This window comes from Panicum hallii, chromosome 1 (assembly GCF_002211085.1).
Source record: "Panicum hallii strain FIL2 chromosome 1, PHallii_v3.1, whole genome shotgun sequence".
Taxonomy (NCBI): domain Eukaryota; kingdom Viridiplantae; phylum Streptophyta; class Magnoliopsida; order Poales; family Poaceae; genus Panicum; species Panicum hallii.
This window is the reverse complement of record NC_038042.1, coordinates 8261976-8280585: the sequence shown is the minus strand read 5'-3', so window position 1 is coordinate 8280585 and position 18610 is coordinate 8261976. Positions and strand designations below refer to the sequence as shown.

Genomic DNA, 18610 nt, shown 5'->3' with positions numbered 1-18610 from the left:
TCTTTATGATCTTGTCGTTGCATTGTGTTCTTGATGATTTAATCTAGCATCAGTAAAAATTTGGTGAATTTTGGAGCCCGGGAAATGCATGTTTTAGATTTTGTAAGTTGAACCGTTGCTTTATTCTTTCTCCCTTTCCTCCCGGCCCCACCTGTCTGCCTCTTTCCCCTCTCCTCCACGCGCCTGGGCCCGCGCGTCAGCCTCCCCCTCCGCGCCGCCCGCGCCTCTGCGCCCGCCCGTTGGGCGCCCGCGCGGCGCGGCACGCCGGCGGCCGCTGGCTTGTCCAGCGTGGCCGCCGCCGCCCCCTCGTGTCCCGCGCGCCGCGCCCTTTCTCCTCCCCCGCGCTCGCCGCTTCCTCTTCCTCCTTCCCCATTCAAACCGCACGCCCCCGCCCCTTCCTCTCCCTCCGCTCCGAGCCGTCCGCCGCCGCCCCAATCCCCCGCCGTCGCTCCACCTCCGCCCGATTGGCGGCGCCCGCACCCTCCCCTCCACCTACTCACCCGACCCCGGCCCTCAACCGCCCCCTTCCTTCACCGCCGTCGCTTCCCGACGCGCGCCCCCGTCCGCCGCCGCCGCTCTCCGCCGTCCTGCTCTCCGCCGCCCCGCCTCGCTCGTCCGCGCTGCGGGTGAGCGCCCCCTCCGCGCTGCGCTGCCCGTGCGCGCTCCGCCTGGGCGCGTTCGCGCCCGTGGGCTGCGGCCCCGTGCCGGCCGCCGCGACGTCGCGCGCGCGCGCGCGCGTTCGCGTGCGGGCCGCGCCACGGCGCGCCCTGGCCGCGTCCGCGGCGGGTCAAGGCCGTGGCTGGCCTTGACTCGGCCCCGCTCCTCCCCCGGGCCCACCTGTCGGTGCCTGTTGGGTGCCGGCCCGGGTGGATCTTGCGCTGCCGCCTCGTTCTCCCTTTTATCATTTCATGTTGATCTTGTAAATTGCGTAGAAATTGCTGTAGATCTCCAAAAATTGTGAAATTTGTTTTGTTTGAATCCTCTGTAATAGATCTACTTAGATAAAAAAATTTTATGCATGTTAGAGTCCTGTATTTTAAGTTTTAATTTATTCTTGTTAAACCAAGTTAATTGTTAATCTTATTTTATGGAGCTCTAAAAATGTCCAACTAAAGTTTGTTATATTCCCTGTAAAGTGCTTTTTCTCATAGTGCTAGTTGTGTAATTGTTCCAGTACTGTTTGATAGGTTTTTAATGTGTTTTTAGTTTTGCTGCCTGCAATCTTATAAAATGAATAACTTTTGTTAGAAAATTGATAAATTGATAAAACCACTTCTGTTACTTTTGTTACCATGTTATCTGTCTCCTAATTATTTGAGAACTTATAGAGATGATTTGAGCATCTTTTAATATTTAACTTGAGTTTAGCGGCTGAAATGTATAAATACCCTAGGTAATTCCACAAATATGTTTTTGATGCAAACTCAACTCTCAAGAGTTTATTTTGAGATCCTTTGAGTGCATAGATTAAATCATGATTCATTCTTGCCATTTGTTGCATGAGCAAGTTTGCCTTCGGGCTTAGAATTTAATTTAGTAATCGAACTTGTAGTGCAATGATGGTATTGCTTTCGCGTTGATATGACATTTCTTTTCTATCATCATATCATTGCATATCATCTCATTTTCACATCATTGGCATCATCCTAATGCATACATTTCATTCATGCATTCTAGTGACCGAGACGCCGGAGGACGCACCCGTTGAGCCCACCGAGTTCGTTGAGACCGAGCCGGGAGCCGAGTGTGTGGTTGAGCAAGAAGAGAACCAAGGCAAGCAGCTAAGCATGATTCCTTGACCTATTTAACTTGCTTAAATTTAGTTATTTCACTTGGGTATCTATGCTTATGATAAATACTTATCTATTGCATCGTTGGTCCTATTTTCATGCAATGTCCTCCCTTGATTTGTATATCCATGTCCTTGGCATGCGTAGCTAGTTGCAACTTAATTAACTAAATGCTTAGTTGTGCTTAGAGTTGGTATATATCTTGTAGGGAAAGTTGGAATAGGATCACTTGTTTCACCACCTTTGATTATCTTGATCATATTATCCGGTGTCGGGTTGTTGGTTGGATCGATCTAGTTGGAAGTGTGTTTTTGGGGTTTGAGCGGAAGGTAGGGCCTAGAGAAAGGAGTCTCGAAGGCTTAGTCCGCTTAAACCGATTAAGGGCCGTCCGTGGACGACCTTGGAAATTGAGCACTTATCGTACTACCACATATCCATTCATGGGGTGGATAAACCAAATACCCTCTAGTTTTAATCGTTGATGCACGGTCCTAGATGCGTGGCCGTGGGGCTTTGTAGAGAGCCTTAGGGGTGTCCCCGGTGGACCTAGGTAACTCTCCGCGCAAGTTAGGCGTGATGTTCAACGGTTAGAACTCGTCGGGAAAGGTTGACGCGAGTACCCCCTCACCCCACGTGATCGGTTGGGTGAGTCGCATGGTCCTTGTGTCGTGTGGGTAAAGTTGTACACCCTTGCAAGGTTAATAAATCAATTCGAATTGCCGCGCTCTCGGTTATGAGCAAGCTCAAGTTTCGATGAATTCTTCGTAGTTGTATCGATCTTGGTCGCATGTGGTTTATGATGCTTATGTCACCTCTTATGGTTGGTCAATGTTTAACTAAAATTTTATGGTGGGTTGGGCAAGATAATAAAAATGCTAGGATTGCTAGAATAGGTTTTGGTTAGAAAGTTCATGCTTATGCTAACAACTTAACCCTAAAGCCTTCTTGTGAGCCCTCATTTGCATACTCCTTGTTTATTTATTCGCGTAAGTCTTGCGAGTACCTTTGTACTCATATTGCTATATTTCTTAACTAAGTTGCAGGTGAGCCGGAAATTGTTTTTGGCCACTTCTACCCCGCCGATCCCAGTGCGGGCGAGGAGTAGGTCCTTGTGGTGTCGACGGCGTCCTTGAGCAAGACTCCGTCTCGTTGCGCGTTTTATTTTTCCGCTGCGTACTCGTCTTTTGGGAAATTATCTTGTCACACTAAACTTCATGATCTATGTCCCTTTTATTTTGGATTGTGAGCCCAAGGCTTGTAACTCGTGTTGAACCGTAATTTCAATTTGAACTTGCTGCTTAAAATTGCTCTTTGTGGTACAATGGCGAAATACTAGATTGTGAACGGTATGTGTATATGCATGATCTTGGGCATATGGTGAAGCACATACCGGGACTACCGGATTTAGCCTCATTTTGGGTGAACGTCGTGTTGGTCGTCGCGATTTAGATGTGGGTTAACACGTGGCACGCCGAAGCGCGAGCACGTGTTAGCTCTCCTCTTAATTATAACGACCGGCGACTCGTCTAAAATGGTGTTAAATTGGGCGGTTCTCACACTTATTCTTTTAGAAGCCGCCGGATGAAGTTACCTTTGGTTGTGCCTTCTCTTATATATGTGGATGTGATCTACACGTATTGTATCATTCATTTTTGTTGGGTTTACTTTTAATTTATATTCAATGGGAACTTCATGATAGGACTAGTTTTTTACAACTTAAAGCAACCAGTTAAGCAAGTCCACCTGCTGAAAGATACGACCACCCTTCTTCACCCATTGGGTTGGCCCGGTCAATGTTTGTATGCAGTGGTGGAGCTACTAATGTGGCAAGGTATGGCAACCGCACGAATCGGTACCATAGGCCGCCCGCCCGCCCCTACGCCTGCTCCCGCCGCCCGCCCGCCCCTGCGCCCCCCGCGTCGCCGCCCTGCTCCCCCCGAGCGCCGCCGCCCGCCCGCCCCTGCGCCTGCTCCCGCCGCCCGCTGCTCCTGCTCTGCTTCCCCCCGCGCCGCCGCCCGCCCGCCCCTGCGCCCCCCCCCGAGCCGCCGCCCTGCTCCCCCCGAGCGCCGCCGCCCGCCCGCCCCTGCGCCTGCTTCCGCCGCCCGCTGCTCCTGCTCTGCTCCCCCCGCGCCGCCGCCCGCCCTCCCCTGCCCTGCTGCCCTGCTCCTCCCCCCCCCCCCCCCGCGCCGCCGCCCTGCTCCCCCCGAGCGCCGCCGCCCGCCCGCCCCTGCCTTGCTCCCCCCGCGCCGCCGCCCTGCTCCCCCCGAGCGCCGCCGCTCGCCCGCCCCTGCCTTGCTCCCCTCCGCGCCGCCGCCGCCGCTCCCTCTCTCCCCCCCACACCCTCCGGCCTCCGCGCCGCCGCCGCTGCCCCCTGCGCGCTGCTGCGTGCTGCCCCTGCTCCCCCCCGCGGCCCGCGCGCCGCCCCAGCCCCCTCTCCCCCCGCCCCACCCCCCTGCTCGTTTGGGAATTGGGATTTGGGAATAACAGGGCTGTTGGCCTGTTGCAGTGTTGCTTGTGTTGCAATTTTACAAAGCTTCAAGAACTTAATTTTGCAAAGCTTCAAGAACTTAAGGTATTTATTGTTATTCTATTGAACACTTGTTTTGTCGTTAATTTTTTTCCTTTCTTCTTCGCCATACCATGATTTTGTTGCTTCCTCCGCTACTGTTTGTATGCAGGGGTGGAGCCAGGCCCCATGCTGCCTGTGCTGCAGCCCGGGTCCTGAGTCTAGGATACAGTGGTAAATCAGACTAAAGAATAGATAAAAGCTAAAGCTAAGCAATAAATTAGGTGTGAATTAGCTTTTAAGCCCGGGGCTTGAGGTGTTTCAGGCTCCGCCCTTGTTTTTATGCCTTTCTCCTCAAAAAAATATTTGTGTGTTTCCATTTGTAACCTAGATTAAAATATGAAACGTGGAAAGCCAAGCACTAAAGCATGTAAAAGCAAATGCGTGAAACAAAATTAATTATCACAGTAGTGGTGCACCTCGATCAATGCAAAATAGCAAACATTAGAGGTGCTAAGAGATAAATCAGCAATGCTTAGTCATTAAGAAACCTTTCCCATCTTTAGATAAGTAAAACTGCCATGGACGCAGGGGGCCTCACCTTCTTGTTAAATCACAGTTTCCTCCGTAACATCCTGCTTCCAAGAAGACATTCCAGCTTCGTTCTCTGCTTGCTGAATCTTTGTAGCAGGCACCTGCTCATTCACTGATCGCCAACCCTCTCCATCGGCTTCCGCAAGTGCTAGCTAGATCTCTTCGTTCAACGACAAAGGCGCAACAGAGGTGAGATCTGACTCTGGTCGCCCTCTCCATTCATACAGCTTTCCTCTCCCAAATCAAACGTATGGCGCCTCTCTGTCTCTGCAGTGACCGATCTGAGGTGCCACGAGTGTTGAGGGAGAAGATGGCGCCATGGATGGCGCGGGCGGTGTGCTCCTTGGTCTTGGTGGCTGCTGTGGTAGCGTCCCTAGCCTTTCACCAAGCAAGCCTCAACACCAGGGTGACTATTGCAGTGGTGGCAGGGTTGCTTCTACGTCTCCTCCAGTGTTTCTTGGGCCCCATGCGCCGTTGCTCTCGCCACTGGTTGGTTCAGCGCAGTGCGATGGCTGCCTACTATCTGCCGACGCGTGCTATTGTAACTTACATCGCCGGTGCTGTAGTGTGGAAGTCCTCTGACAGTAACATCTACCAAGTTTCATCATGCATACTCCTAATCATAACCGCTTCCAAGGGCACTGTAGAGATGGCAGCGTACGCGCTCAGCGACAGTCCACCGCTGCGGTGGCAGCATTTCACACTGATGCTTAGTATTTGCCCCCTGCTATGGTGCTTGCCTGGGACTTACCGAGTTGCAGTTTTCAACAGTTTCATATATATATATGTTGTGTTTACCATGCCGTTGATTCAACCAGCAGGAGATAGGATGAAGAAAGATGGGGAGATGATCCAGATCAAAGGCATTCTGCAACAACGGCCTGATGACATGCGAAGTTATCGAGACACCTGCCTCTCTTACAGATATTGCCGGACTTTAACAAGGCTCTACTTTGGGATTTCTTCCGCCGAGGAAGGAGATCCCAACGAATTGGCGGCGCTGCTACCAACAGAATACGACAAGGTATTCAACATTGTTGAGGTGCAGCTGGCTTTTCTTCACGATTACTGCTTCACCACCTATCACTCCATGATATCCTCTCCCCCTGGCATGCTATCAGCTGCACAAGAAGTATGGACAGTATTGCAGGATATATTAGCATACATGGCAGTGCCATGTTTACATTGGCTGTTCGGCGGCAGGTTGTTTACCGGCTGGTTGTTTGGTGGTTTGACGTTTGATGCACAAGTCCTTGCTGTTTCGGCCGTAGAATTGTTCATCGTTGTCCTAGTTGATTGGCTCCAGAGAAGACCTATTTTGCCAATGTACTGGCGTACAATATTTAATGCTCTGAAGAAATATCCTGAAGATACAGGCTTGGTTTACCGTCCTACAGTACTTGAGTGGTTTGTTGGAAAAACTCTTAACTGCTTGACTCCGCCGTACTGGCAGAACAAGATCGGGCAATACTCACTTTTAGAAGATTATGACCGCCGCAATCACATGAATACATGCGTATCCTTGTTCAAGAAACATATGCTATCTTATGTGTCATATAGTTTCATTAAGCATCACCCAGAAGAAGAAGAACCTGTCAGCCTGCCGCGCAGCGTTAAAAAAATTCTTGCCTACGAGCTTCATCGTGTTATCAGGGAAGATGGCCGTCAGCTAACCAGGGGCACCAAAACTCTAGAGAGAAACAATGTTGGGCCACAATTCTCATGGATTCTGGAGGCTCAAAATCACACGGACGCCATCCTGATGTGGCACATTGCAACCTGGTACTGCGACATATTTGACAAGGGAATCATCTCTGATCATCGTGAAGCTGCTACAGCATTGTCAGGATACTGCGGGTACCTGGTGGCATTTCATCCTGAGATCCTACCAGGGAAAAGCAAAAACACGATGAGGGTGCTTCAATCAGTCTTGGGGCAGGCGCGAAGAAGTATGTCCCCGGAGGAGGATGAGCGCACGAGGCTTCAACAAGTCTTGCACAAAGCAAAAGATCTACTAGGACTAACTAGGATGCGTAAGGAGGAGAAGGAAAGGGTGATTCAAAGATGTGAAATTTCAGGTGATAGCCTGACGACCTTTCAGAAAGGTGTCAAGCTGGGGATGCAACTTACTGATCAGCTCCAAATCGAACTGCGCTGGAAGGTGATGGCAGAGTTCTGGGCAGGGACCATCCTGTACATCGCACCTTCCGATTCCAAGGAAAATGTGGATGTGCATGTCGATCAGCTGGCGCAAGGCGGGGAGTTCCTGACGCATCTCTGGGCTTGGCTCTCCATCGTCGGCATCCAGAAGCAGGCAAGGGAGGAACAGATTGGACCACAACGCGAGGTTTGACGCGCTAGGGATCGTGTGAATTGCCAGAAACTTGTGTTACCTGCACCTGCTGCTGTGGTAAGTGATCTCTGCATGATGTTGTGTTCGGTCGTATGGTCCATATGTTGTCGTAAGTGCTGTTGTGTTCGGTCCGTATATGGTTAACTTCTTTCTAATAAATGTGTCAATTGAAACTACGAAAATTCTGATTTGTTTATGTATGAATATTAATGGTACCCGTCCTTAATTTGTTCCTCTATTTCTTATATCTCAAATGTTTGGATCTTAGTTAAATGGGGTGTAGCCAGAATTTGGAAACAAATTCTCGTTGCTGTGTGTTAGATTACTAGGGAAATTCATGTTACAGTTAAATGTGTTAAAACAAGATGGTTTAGGAATACAAAATCTGGATATTCAAAATAAATGTCTGCTTAGTAAATGGTTGTTTAAACTATGCAATGAAGAAGACATTTGGCAAGAGTTGCTGAGAAATAAATATTTAAAGAATAAAACTCAAGGACAAGTTAAGAAGCCCGGAGATTCATATTTTTTTGAACTAGCCTAATAGGGTAAAATTTAAGTTTCTTAGCTTGGATGTTTTTCGCTTAAAGATGGTTCACAAATAAAATTTTGGGAAGACATATGGCTGAGTGACAAGACAATGAAGTCCCAATTCCCATATCTTTTTAACATGGTTCGCCGATAACATGCTATAGTAGCGGAAGTGTTTAGCACCACACCACTAAATATATCCTTTAGGAGAGCTTTAGTGGGGATAAACTACATGACTGGCTCCGTATAGTGGATAAGTTGTTGAATGTTAATTTATAAGAGGGGAGGGATACCTTTCACATGGTCCTAAAACCTAATGGCTCCTTCACGGTACACTCCATATATAGAAATCTTGTTAACAGCGGTATAAAGGTTACACGAGAGATTTGGCATGCAAAGATACCTTTAAAGATTAAAACTTTTATGTGGTACTTGAAAAAGGGAGTGTTACTTACAAAGGATAATTTAGCTAGGCGAAATTGGATTGGAAGCAAATTTGCAGCTTCGGTAACTGGGAAGAAAGTATCCAACACCTTTTTTTCGATTGTGCTTATGCTAAATTTTTTTGGTGTGCTATTCACTTAGTTTTTCGTTTAGCACCACGAAAGGATGTTAATGGTTTATTTAATCATTGGTTAAAACAAGAGGGTCATAAACCAAAAATACATTTATTGATAGGCATAGCGGCTATGTGTTGGGTAATTTCGCTCTCTAGGAGTGATGTTGTTTTTAACAAATATCAACCAAAAATTTTTTTTGCAGGTTTTATTCACGGGAACGTATTGGCTACGTCATTGGACACAGTTGCAGTGCAGTGAGGATCAAAACGAGAGGATGATTCGTGCCTGTCGCTTGCTGGAGATGTCGGCTCTTTATTTCTTCGTATTATTTGGATGGCTTTTTAGTTTACATATTGACTTTCAATAAACATACTTCATATTTTAAATGCTTTGTGAGAACGCGGTGTGGTTGCTACTATGCGTAATAATATTGGTCCAATCCCCCTCGATGAGGAGAGTGAAGCCAGATGATAATCTTTTTCATTATTAAAAAAAGTTGAATGTGTGTGCCAAACAGATTGACGAGAGAGACAGCTCATGAAGAAATGAAAGATGAGTTCCTTTACTGATCTTGCACAGTTCTAACACACACACAAAAAAAAACATCGACCCTATTCTTTGGTGGTGGTGGTGGCGGCGGCGGCTAGAAACTGAAACTGGAATCTGGCACGATCTGATCAGGGCGAAATATCTCAGGAGTCTAGGGGAGATGACATGTGTTCTTTGAATCACAGACATGATGAATTGGAGTGAATCCCCCGTAGTGATATTTTGAAAATCAAGCATCTTACTAGTACTAACTAGCTAGCAATGTGGCCACACTAATAGCACCGCTAGACTCGCTAATATGCACGGTGGAGCCTTCACTTGTCAGATTAGCAAGGTTCAGTTGAATCTCAAGGCAATGAATTAGATGATTTATCCATATTATATTATTGATGGTTAATCCCTCCCCAGCCCAGCCCAGCCCGCAGCCCCTGTACCCAGCCCATTATCTGCCCATACGAACTGAAGTAACTCGCCAAAGCTAACGGATAGACGCCGAGAAAAACGAATCCGCCGTGCTCGTTCTGCCGGCGTCGGGACCGGATTCCATCAACGATCCGGAATTTTCTACTACTTGCTTTTTTCGCCAAGGACTCCAACTGCAAATGAAGCAGGCTGCATGCATGCATTACCCAATTGAAGATGAAGATTAAACTGCATGAAGATTAGACTGCATGCATTACTCGAATTGTCAATAGACTGCATGCTATCATGCCGGCAAAAACGGCGAGGGATCTTCCTGCGGCTCTACGCCAGCGAGGGGCCTCATCAGAAATCAGAAGTCAGAACTTGTTTGATTCAGGTGCATTGCATGTGACCCAAACGCCAACATAAACCAAGTGTCTGGGACGAGCACGGGATTGTCTGGTTTGTATTGCATCTAAGAAAAATATTGGAAAGCCAAAATTAGGGCTTCTCGAGTTAATCTCATGTTTGCTATAGAACAATTTTCCACGCCAATACCAAATTATGGCTTCGAATCAAATGGAAGCTAAAACATCTAAGCACGGCCAAAATTTGGCTCCGTTCACAAGATCATCATAAACCAAAACAAGCACATGAAAAACATGCACCTTCCCATGTAGACAGATTTCAAGGGCGTGAGAGCCCCCTTTGACAAGAATCAACTCTTAGAGCTTAAAGATTTTTTTTTTTATTTGGAACGAGAGATTAATTTTTCTTATCAAATTTCACCCCAAGTCTAGTCCTTCAAAAGATAGAAATTCTTAGCCTAAACTAGTATAAATTGAGGCAATGTGAATCTTATCTAAGAAAAAGCAGCAAAAACACTCACTTAATGAGGTACTCCCTCCATCCCAAAATATACCTATTTCTAGCATTCAAATTGTCTCATAATATAGCTTAAAAGTTTTTTGTTATGCGAGGTCTAAAATGCCCCTCCTTGCATGCAAATTAATTATGGTATACAAATTTGCATGCAAGCTAAATATTTTTTGAAGTAGCTATATTATGGGACAGAGAGAGTACTTTATAACACCTCTCCACAAACATGGTGGCTTTTATCAACGCTCTCTTATCAAGATAATAACAGATACATTTGACTGGTACTGAATAAATTGGGAATACATTTATTTACTAAACATTAAAAGGAATCAAATAGCAAATAAATCAAAATATAATCAGCATAAATTTCTTTTTTTTCAAACACAAACCAAATGCAACCCCCGGACAAACTTCCAACATAAACTGCATCTCTGGAGCTGATAATTAACCGGGTTATTTGAAAATAAATGTGTACCAATAAGCGCTGCCAGCTATACTCATATCGCATGAGAAGGACATTAAATAGCTGGATACAACACAAAAGGAATCTATTGATTTTGTCCATTTAACTGTTCTTATCACTGGAAGACACTTTATATTTTCACTCAGCTTAAATTGTAAGAACAAGCATTGTGAGAATTCGAAAGTGTCCCAAATTGTTTGGACCAATACATTACAAAAAGGGAGGCAGTGCTGTCACAAAGGCATGGAGTTCCCTGCCAAGAAAAAGGAACAAGTTTAGTGGATTGTATTACACTAAGTTGTTAGATGCAAATCAGAGCACAAAGGTATCCCAAACCATGCACCACATTCATTTAACCAGTCTTGGATGAGATCAAAAACTGACATGTAGCTCTACTCAGTACTTAAAGCTAATTTCATAATTGCATATGTTTACAGCAAATGGTTTCCATGGTAAGGTAACAGGTTTAAGGTATTATCATTAACACAAGTATTGTGAGGCATTATATACAATAATCACAGCACTTCAATGAAAGTGATGGCCATCCATTTAGACCTTATATGAGTCAGTTCTCCAACAATCCCACCATTGTATTAGTGTTATTTGCTCTCATGTTTATTTGTGTTATTTATTAACATGAACTTGTTGTTTACATAGTGGGGCCCTGGATATGAAACAAAGTTAGTGTGTAAAAATCCTTTTAGGTATAATAACCTAGTTTTAGCAGATTTGATCACCAAGATCAATGTTGAAGCAAAAGGTAAATCAGTGCCAACTTAACGCTCTGAACTTCAGAAAGCAACTGAAGCATAAGTAAAAACAAGGTTTCATCAATAAATAGTTCACTAAAGAGATGCTATGCAGCTAAATTATTTGCTAGATTCTGTTTGTTCATAACTTGAATCACTAGGAACCTCAAAGATGTCAGTGACACCATGCATACCAATCAGTAAAGAAGTACCAAAATTTTCTCACAAGGTATAACAAATGGACATAATTTGCACATGGTCAATGTGCTAAGCTTTGGGATAGATGAAAATCATAGACTCTAAGATTTTTAAATAGAGATAAAAACAAAAACAAGCTTATTGAGTCAAATCTATAGTCAGGAAAACCATGGAAGTGAACATTTTTTGCCCAGACACCTAATATGCAAGATATGAATATGAATGTCCACCCAAAATATCCAGTTACATACAAAACAGCAATATTGGGCAAAAGTTCCATCCCTGCAAATCTAACAGCCAACATTTGTGCTTTCAGTTACAGTGCACAATGCTAACCTACATACATTCAAAACAGTAGGATCATATCCAATAAAATCAAGCAACTAATTTGGCCCAAACAACCAATCCACCACGCTTAGAAGTATCGAAGATCCAAAGAGACTACACTACAAACATATATATATATAGATATCAAATTTCAAGCTGCATTTAGCGTGCAGAAGTCAGAGCAACCAGATGAGCAACTCCTGTTCACAGACCCACCCAACCTAGACACCTCATGGTCCATTTCCGGTCCTCCAAATAACATGTAAGCAAGAACCGCACCTTGGGGAACGAGACACCAGCTCCGCGACTCCGACGCGATGGCTGACCGCAGCCGCGCCGACGCGACGGCGCTGTGGAGCGGCAGCGCGGAGAGCAACCCACCGGACACCAGAGGTAACCTGCAACACAGTGCAGCTAGTGTGAGCGCGAGGAAAGGAGATGTGGAAAGAGGAGACGGGGTGTCGGGGGGAGGAATGGAGGGCGCGTACCTGGTGACGCAGGAGGCGCGGCGGGAGGCGGGGAGGCAGCAGCGGCGGAGGAGAGAGGAGGAGACGGCGCGGGCCAAGGACCTAGATCGGGCGGCGACGGCGGTGGCCGCCATTGGAGTTGCGTGGAGGACCAAATTCCGGAGGGAAGTGGGGATGGGATTGAGAGACCGAGAGACGGCCGCGAGGCGTTTTGGAACTTCTGGGCTTTTTACAGCCGCCGTGGCTCATTTCGGCCCAGCACTGAAACCGAATTGAAGCCCAATATCCACGCTATGTTTGGTCTATGAGTTGGGAGTTTGGGACCCATTGAGTTGAGCTTAATTTTGGTCAACCAAAACACATGCAAATAAATCAATACTATAATAAAGGATGAAAGAATTGAGAACATTCTTCACCAAGACTAGGTCCACCTTACCTCTCACAGGTGGACCCACATGTCAGGTTGGAGGCTTGACAGCAGCACGGTTCGGTAAAAACGAGCGGCGCGAGCGCTCGCCTCCCACAGTCCCACGCGCGCGCGAGCCCCTCTGCCCATCACCGCCCGCCCCTCTCCCCTCTGCAGGTGAGTGACCGCCCCTCTCCCTCCCCTCTGCCGCGCGGCGCCGCCCCCCCGCCCCCGGCCGGCGACCGGCGAGCGCGCGCCAGCCCCTCCCCCCGCGCCGGCGCCCCCCCCCGGCGGATCTGCCGCCCACACCAACCCCCCCCCCCCCGCACCGCCGCCGGCGCCCGCCCCCCCCCCCCCCCCGCGGCGGATCTGCCTCCTGCGCCGCCCCCCCGGCACCGCCGCTGCCCCCCCCCCACCCCCCGCGGCGGCTGGAGCCCCCCGCGACGACCTGGAGCCCGCCCCCCGGCACCGCCGCGGGCGCCCCCCCCCCCCCCCCCCCCGCGGCGGCTGGAGCCCCACGCGACGACCTGGAGCCCGCCCCCCGCCCCCCCCGCGCCTGGCTTCGCCCTGTCTTGATCTGCTTGTTGATCTTGATCTGTCAGTGATCTTTATCTTTGATTTTGGCAGTTCGCAGGAGAAATTTGGCTGGAGGAACGAAGGCAGCGTACACGCCTCAGAAGGTAGAAGGTTACCGCTACTGAATATATGCCTTGTGTGATTATTTGTTATGCCTTAAAAATTTATTCATTTTATCTTTTTTCTGTATAATTTAGATGGATAAGAAGCAGCAACTTTTCATTTACATAGCTGCAGCGTATATGTTACTTTGATATCAACCGAATTTGAACGAATTTGATATCAACCGAATTTGAACGCGTAGCAAAAAAGAATGAAACCCTATATCAGATAAGAATCAAGAACAAGTTGGCGTGTTCTTGGCGCGCATATGTTCCCAACAGTTGAATCCAGGGGCGGACCCAGCATAGGACACGGGTGTACACATGTGACGATGAAAAAAAAACTGAGCATGGGAGTGTTTGGTTTGCATCTAAGCTAAAATATTGGAAAGCCAAAATTAGATCATCATAAAACAAAAATCATATGAAAAATATGCACCTTCCCATCTAGATAGATTTCGCCCCTTATGACAAAAATGAACTTGGTTTATTTGGAGGGGGTGGGGGCGATGGATTAATTTTTCTTATCATGTTTCACCCCAAGTCTAATCCTTCATAAAAATAGAAATTATTGGCTGGTTTCAACGGAAATTGAGGCACTGTGAATATAATCTAAGAAAACGCTGCAAAAACACTAACTTTGTTCATCCCTACTTGGTTCTATTGCATGCTTAGCGGATTCAGCCCTTTCATCAATTTGGAACCGCCGATGTAGTGTTTATCGAAGTTAGCTACTTTCAAGAGTACACCAACATCTTTGGGGACTCCATCAAAAGAATCACTCATGAGAGCTTAATGGCGTCACGCTGAAAAGGTAGGAACTTCTGTTTACTCCTCTAAAATATATGCAGTAGACGAGCCAGTTCAAGTTGGAGTTTAAACCTTGGCGAGCTGATCGCGAACGAGTTCGAACTTGGCTGTAGGGCGGGATCTCAGGCTCAGATCGAGCTCGGCTCGGGATGCTATCAAACTCCAGCTTGAGGTGGCAGGCTCGCTCGAGCTCGGCTCGTTGACAGCCCTCCTCCTCACGGCTTCAGGCTCATCTCTGTTTCTTCGGTTCTTCCCCCCTTCTCTCCGACTCTCTCTCATCCCTTGGTCCTCCTTCCCTGGCGGCGGCGACTGGCGCCCCTTTGCCAGCGACGAGCATCCACCAGGTATGCCCGCCCCTTCTCTTTCCTTCTGCTGTGCGATACGGAGCGCCCCAAAACCTAACAAAACATCTGTATTCGGATCTGATCCAGTCACAATATATCCTACTAGCTTCGATTTCGTTTGCAAAAATCATCGGGTGTACATGTGTACACCCGTGTCCTATGCTGGGTCCGCCCCTGGATTCAACTGTTGGGAACATATGCGCGCCAAGAACACGCCAACTTGTTCTTGATTCTTACCTGATATAGGGTTTCATTCTTTTTTGCTGCGTGTTCAAATTTGGTTGATATCATTGCGATCCGCTGGTAGCATGGGAGGATGGAACTTGCTGGGGTTGTTTGTTTGAAAGCGAAGCCCTTTCCAAGTGATTAATAATTCTTTTGCGAAATTATTTGTCTCAAATCATGTTTAATATCTGTAAGCAGAGTTGTGTTGTGATAGGATATTATGCTGTTATCAGTCGTTTTTGCACCAAGTGGTATATTTCGGTCTATACATGGGTAAAACTGCACTATGGGCTTAGTACTTTTTATCTGTATGATAATACCATCCTTTTGCAATTTTGTGTCTATAGATAGGCAATCTAAATAAAAATTTTCATGTATTATGATCTATGCAGTGGGTAGTGAGGCATATTCCATTCCAAAGTATTCAGTGAGGCATTTCATTTTTTATATATATGCACTGATTTTTGTGATGTATTGGGCATCGTAGGCATTGAGTTGCATCCACAATGTTGCAACTCGGAACACGTGCATTGCCTGGAGCTGCAATCTATGGCACTTCAACTAGGAGATTTGGAGGTAGCTATTGTATCAAGTTTCTCTGCGGTTTTATTTTTGTTTTCCATTTTTAATCAGGGTTTTCTCCGTTTGTCATCATACATAATAATCTTGTGGGATTTAAGGTACAGTTGGAAATAAAAGGATCAGCTGAACTACAAGTACAATAACAGAGTGTTTTCAGGTGAAAACAAGTAGATTTACCAATATACACCTACAAGGACAGATAATGAGATCAATGGAACTTTTGCAAAAAATAGTCACTCAGCTATTATGTTTTCCAAGGCTGTAATGAAACTATTCTATGGCTCTGAACATTTCTTTTGCCTCCTGTACTCTTAAAATCCATACTAGTTTATTAATTATCCTTAAATTTGTTGCCTTATAAATGCATTGAAAAATGAAAACCCAAAGAGTGGCGGTGGTGTGCATATGTGGTCTGGTGTAGAGGTGCAAGTAAAGAATTTTAATTTGTCTGGTAGCATAGTTCTTACCAGCTTGTCTTTTGCTCTGGATATCCACCATTGCTCAACTTCAGCCGTGAATGCTGATGATCTCATGCAGATGCAATTTATATACGTCATGGATAATCTATGATAGCATGCTTTCCATTTCTACAAGATGGTCTGCATGTGTAAATACTCTTTCTAGATAAATAGAAAAATTATTTACAAATACTCTTTCTAGGTTAATAGAATTTTACATCATCTAAAAAAAAGATAAATAGAACAAATTGCTTGTTTCTGAGTATCTCCTTTTATTATTTTAAATAGTATCTATGATACTGCACTTTCCCTTTTTATTAGACATTCGTTGAGTTCATGTGTAAATGCTCTTTCTACATAAATAGAACAGTTGGTTGTTTCCAATCATTTCTTTTGATTATTTAAAGAGTATAAATTGCACAGTAGGTCCCTAAAATTGCACACGTCTCTAAGCTTGAGAATCGTACATTTAGGTCTGTGGATTTGTACAAGTGGCCTGAAAAAGTTCCAACTCTTAATTGTGGATTGTACACTAGGCATGGGGACCTAGGTGACACATCCGTGCAAGTAACATTTGATTTTGGATTTCGTGGTTCATGAATCACCACATTCCTTCTTAGTTTTGGCATGCTGATCATCTTATGCGCATCATTATTTGTACTATGTAGTGTCGAATAATGCTCATTATTGTCTTGCTGTTTGGCAGGTTCACAATTCAAGCAACTTAAAGTTAACCACATCTCATTTGAAGGGAAAGTGTTTGCTAAAGCAACAATGAGAGTAAGAACATTTCATTTTGTTGTCTATTTTGGTCTTACTACCGGTAGACTCGAGCTTAAGGGATTGTGAACTAATCACAAAATCAGGCCTTTTATAAACGAACTATACATTCTAATGTCTGTACGGTTCCCAAACTATTGCACAGTGGAACTTCTGTGCATTTAAAAGCAGTCTGTCATTGTCTCAATGTTGTAATATAAAATTACACTAAATCATCTGCTATGGTAATTATGTTAGATTGACCTACTTCTATTTGAGATAAATGTGCCAATGGGAACCTCATTCTAATTTATATCAATCTTGAAGGGAGTGTGTATTATGAAAATTTTGCAGTTTTAAAATGGCTTAGTCCAATGTTGAATGGATCATGGATCTGCAATGTTTGATGACAAATTACTTGTCTTCGATGTGCATGATTTCTTAGATACCATCATACTAAGAATTATTACTAAAGTGTCAACTCTGAATTGTTAGGTACACAGTAAATCTGAACTTGCACTATATCTTGTGAGTTGCTTGTAATGCTAGCCTTCAGTTGTGAAATTCAAAATTAATGTGAAAATGGTATCCCGCTTATTTTCTACTCCGTATGATTTACTTCACTGTCAGATCCTTTGTTTAACTACTTTTCCTGTTACCACTGTTCACTGCAGAGCGTGAGGTGTAAAGCTACTCAAACTCAAAGCGTCCAAAAGAAATCTTCAAGTGCAACTGTTCAACGTGATAAGAAAGGTACTTCAGAATTCTCATACTTCATATAATTGAATTCATTTTTTTTTTGTGTTTGAAGCATGTAACTAAAGTTGCTCAAAGAAAGTTTGCAAACTCACCACATTTGCTAAATTTCACCTGCACCTGTTCCAGGGAAAGTCCAAGGGCCAAAACTGGATGACGGAAGCGGTGGGTTCCCTCCATTCCGTTTCGGCAAAGGCGGGGGTGGTGGTGGAGGTGGCGGGGGTGGCAGCAACTACTTTGGCGGATTCCTTCTCTTCTCTTGCGTGTTGCTCCTTGATTACCTGAAGGAGTTCGAGAAGCACCTCCTTACTCGAAGGCACCGAGCTAGCGATGATGCTGGCCATGGGCTGCTACAGCCATGATCGCTGTTTACCAGCCCCACTAGCTACTCGTTCTGACTTCTGAGGAAGAAGGGTCTGGCTGGCTTTTGAAAACATATCATGTGACCGTCTTGGTAGTTTATGTTCTTTTTCCTGAGGTCTGCTGAGAAAGTTCATGTCAGATTCGAGACTCGAAGGATGCTGAAAGCTCCTGCAAGCAGGCTGCTGAGCTGGCCTGGAAATATGAACCCAGTGTAATGTAGTGTGCCCGTTTCAGATGGATCCTGTGGCCGGTGGCGTGGAATGCCTGCTGATTGCGATTTGAACCAGTTAACTAGGAATTTCGTGGAGGTTTTTGTTCTCTAATTGCTGGACATGTAAAGTTTTGCGATTGTTGAAATGGAGACTGTAAGTGGACACGGGAAATGCTGCGCCATTGCTGGTTCGTTTGCAGGGAAATTCCTGGGAGACTCAACACTGAGTGCCTAAAGATGGTCCAAAGCTACTTCAAAGTTGCCGTCAGCAACACGAGTTGTGAACGCAGGACCTGAACCAACCACGAGTCGGTCGGCCTGCAATTCGGTTTTCGTTTCGATGCAGTTTCGTCTCATGATGGCTTGTTGCTCGTATGAATTGGGTGGACTTAGGCCTGAAGAAGTCTCGATGCCCCGTCTTGGTCTCTGGGTCTCGCTGTCTTTACAGTTTCCACTGCATCTTCTGCCCCGTGATTTTCCTGGGCTCTTCTGTGGGCAACATTTTTTTTTTGTTCGATGAAACTGCCTGCATCGTTACTGTAAGACGATCATGAGCCTGGAGTCACAGAAAAAGCATGTGAGTGGTTGGTGCTAGCAAAATGTTTAGTCTGACAAAAAAAACAAATTTACAAATCACGTTGGTTTGGTGAG

General features: G+C 45.8%; 3 protein-coding genes across 8 annotated transcripts; 2 read left to right on the top strand and 1 right to left on the bottom strand.

Annotated features, from left to right (window-relative positions):
• The first annotated feature begins 4731 nt into the window (after positions 1-4731).
• LOC112879775 lies at positions 4732-8833 on the top strand. Of its 3 annotated transcripts, none has more exons than XM_025944184.1 (3): positions 4732-5079; positions 5164-7300; positions 8537-8833. In XM_025944184.1, the coding sequence occupies exon 2, from the start codon at positions 5201-5203 to the stop codon at positions 7241-7243; it is 2043 nt and encodes a 680-aa protein (XP_025799969.1). In that variant the 5' UTR covers positions 4732-5079; positions 5164-5200; the 3' UTR covers positions 7244-7300; positions 8537-8833. The 3 variants fall into 3 exon arrangements, with proteins under 3 accessions (XP_025799969.1, XP_025799975.1, XP_025799960.1); XM_025944190.1 differs by having other exon boundaries at positions 4732-5622; positions 5712-7300; XM_025944175.1 differs by having other exon boundaries at positions 4732-7300.
• Positions 8834-10575: 1742 nt separating this feature from the next.
• On the bottom strand, positions 10576-12900 carry LOC112894440. Its single transcript, XM_025962164.1, has 4 exons — positions 12805-12900; positions 12390-12705; positions 12181-12299; positions 10576-10880 (listed from the first exon to the last, which is right to left on the bottom strand). The coding sequence occupies exons 2-4, from the start codon at positions 12500-12502 to the stop codon at positions 10861-10863; spliced, it is 252 nt and encodes an 83-aa protein (XP_025817949.1). The 5' UTR covers positions 12503-12705; positions 12805-12900; the 3' UTR covers positions 10576-10860.
• On the top strand, positions 12851-18131 carry LOC112894417. Of its 4 annotated transcripts, XM_025962144.1 has the most exons (7): positions 12886-12951; positions 13402-13454; positions 14127-14265; positions 15318-15406; positions 16577-16650; positions 17304-17382; positions 17515-18131. In XM_025962144.1, exons 4-7 carry the CDS (start codon positions 15337-15339, stop codon positions 17745-17747), a joined length of 456 nt encoding a protein of 151 aa, XP_025817929.1. In that variant the 5' UTR covers positions 12886-12951; positions 13402-13454; positions 14127-14265; positions 15318-15336; the 3' UTR covers positions 17748-18131. The 4 variants fall into 4 exon arrangements, with proteins under 4 accessions (XP_025817911.1, XP_025817929.1, XP_025817936.1 ...); XM_025962126.1 differs by lacking the exon at positions 14127-14265 and having other exon boundaries at positions 12851-12951; XM_025962151.1 differs by lacking the exons at positions 13402-13454; positions 14127-14265 and having other exon boundaries at positions 12899-12951.
• Positions 18132-18610: the final 479 nt, after the last annotated feature.

Excerpts from the sequence above, each read along its gene's own strand:
- LOC112879775 (XM_025944175.1), top strand. The coding sequence starts at position 5,141 with ATGGCGCCTCTCTGTCTCTGCAGTGACCGATCTGAGGTGCCACGAGTG.
- LOC112894440 (XM_025962164.1), bottom strand. The coding sequence starts at position 12,502 with ATGGCGGCCACCGCCGTCGCCGCCCGATCTAGGTCCTTGGCCCGCGCC. Across the intron at positions 12,300-12,389 it reads CGCGCCTCCTGCGTCACCAG|GTTACCTCTGGTGTCCGGTG; the intron begins GTACGCGCCCTC and ends ACTGTGTTGCAG. Across the intron at positions 10,881-12,180 it reads CTGGTGTCTCGTTCCCCAAG|GGAACTCCATGCCTTTGTGA; the intron begins GTGCGGTTCTTG and ends TTTTCTTGGCAG.
- LOC112894417 (XM_025962126.1), top strand. The coding sequence starts at position 15,337 with ATGTTGCAACTCGGAACACGTGCATTGCCTGGAGCTGCAATCTATGGC. Across the intron at positions 15,407-16,576 it reads TTCAACTAGGAGATTTGGAG|GTTCACAATTCAAGCAACTT; the intron begins GTAGCTATTGTA and ends GCTGTTTGGCAG. Across the intron at positions 16,651-17,303 it reads TTGCTAAAGCAACAATGAGA|AGCGTGAGGTGTAAAGCTAC; the intron begins GTAAGAACATTT and ends TGTTCACTGCAG.